The following is a 1047-nucleotide window of genomic DNA, read 5'->3' on the forward strand; positions in this document are numbered from 1 at the left end:
TTTTTCTTCGCCCTTTGCATTCAAAGAACGGATTAAAAAAATGATTCAACCTCAGACCCATTTAAATGTAGCGGATAATAGGGGGCTCGAGAATTGATGTGTATTCGAATCATAGGAGCTAGCAATCGTCGATATGCTCATATTGGTGACGTTATTGTTGCTGTGATCAAAGAAGCAGTACCAAATATGCCCCTAGAAAGATCAGAAGTAGTCAGAGCTGTAATTGTGCGTACCTGTAAAGAACTCAAACGTGACAACGGGATGATAATCCGATATGATGACAATGCTGCAGTTGTTATTGATCAAGAAGGAAATCCAAAGGGAACTCGAATTTTTGGTGCAATCGCCCGGGAATTGAGAGAATTAAATTTTACTAAAATAGTTTCATTAGCTCCCGAGGTATTATAAAATGAAATTGTGATCTGTTTCGAGTGGGGTATTTGAAAGAAATAGATTAATTAGTAGATTGTGTCTCACGCATATATCTTTAATAATTCATATCATATTCAAAATAAATAAGTAAAAAACACGTTGATTATATCAAATTTGGAGACCCCAATAATTTTAGTTCATCATGGGCAGGGACACTATTGCTGAGATAATAACTTCTATACGAAATGCTGATATGGATCGAAAAAGGGTGGTCGAATAGCATCTACTAATATTACCGAAAATATTGTTCAAATACTTTTACGAGAGGTTTTATCGAAAACGTGAAGAAAACATCGAGAAAACAACAAATATTTTTTGGTTTTAACCCTGCGACATAGAAGAATAGGAAAAGACCCTATAGAAATATTTAAATTTAAAACGAATCAGTCGACCTGGTCTACGAATCTATTCTAATTATCAACGAATTCCGCGAATTTTAGGTGGAATGGGGATTGTAATTCTTTCTATTCTCGAGGTATAATGACAGACCGAGAGGCCGACTAGAAGGAATAGGTGGAGAAATTTGTGTTATATCTGGTAATCCTTTATAATATGCAAATTGGATTCGAAACTTCCTATTTGCGAAAAAGAAAAAAAGGGGGGAGAGTTTCTAAT

The 1047-nt window shown here is 35.1% G+C and overlaps 1 protein-coding gene across 1 annotated transcript; it reads left to right on the forward strand.

Moving 5' to 3' along the window:
• The first annotated feature begins 40 nt into the window (after positions 1 to 40).
• LOC125808120 (50S ribosomal protein L14, chloroplastic-like) lies at positions 41 to 525 on the forward strand. The gene is given in 2 exon segments (XM_049487868.1): positions 41 to 77; positions 80 to 525. Coding segments are annotated over 2 exon segments (366 nt in total). The 3' UTR covers positions 409 to 525.
• Positions 526 to 1047: the final 522 nt, after the last annotated feature.

Source organism: Solanum verrucosum, unplaced genomic scaffold, assembly GCF_900185275.1.
Source record: "Solanum verrucosum unplaced genomic scaffold, falcon-dt-bn FXZP01000411.1, whole genome shotgun sequence".
In the NCBI taxonomy this organism is placed as follows: domain Eukaryota; kingdom Viridiplantae; phylum Streptophyta; class Magnoliopsida; order Solanales; family Solanaceae; genus Solanum; species Solanum verrucosum.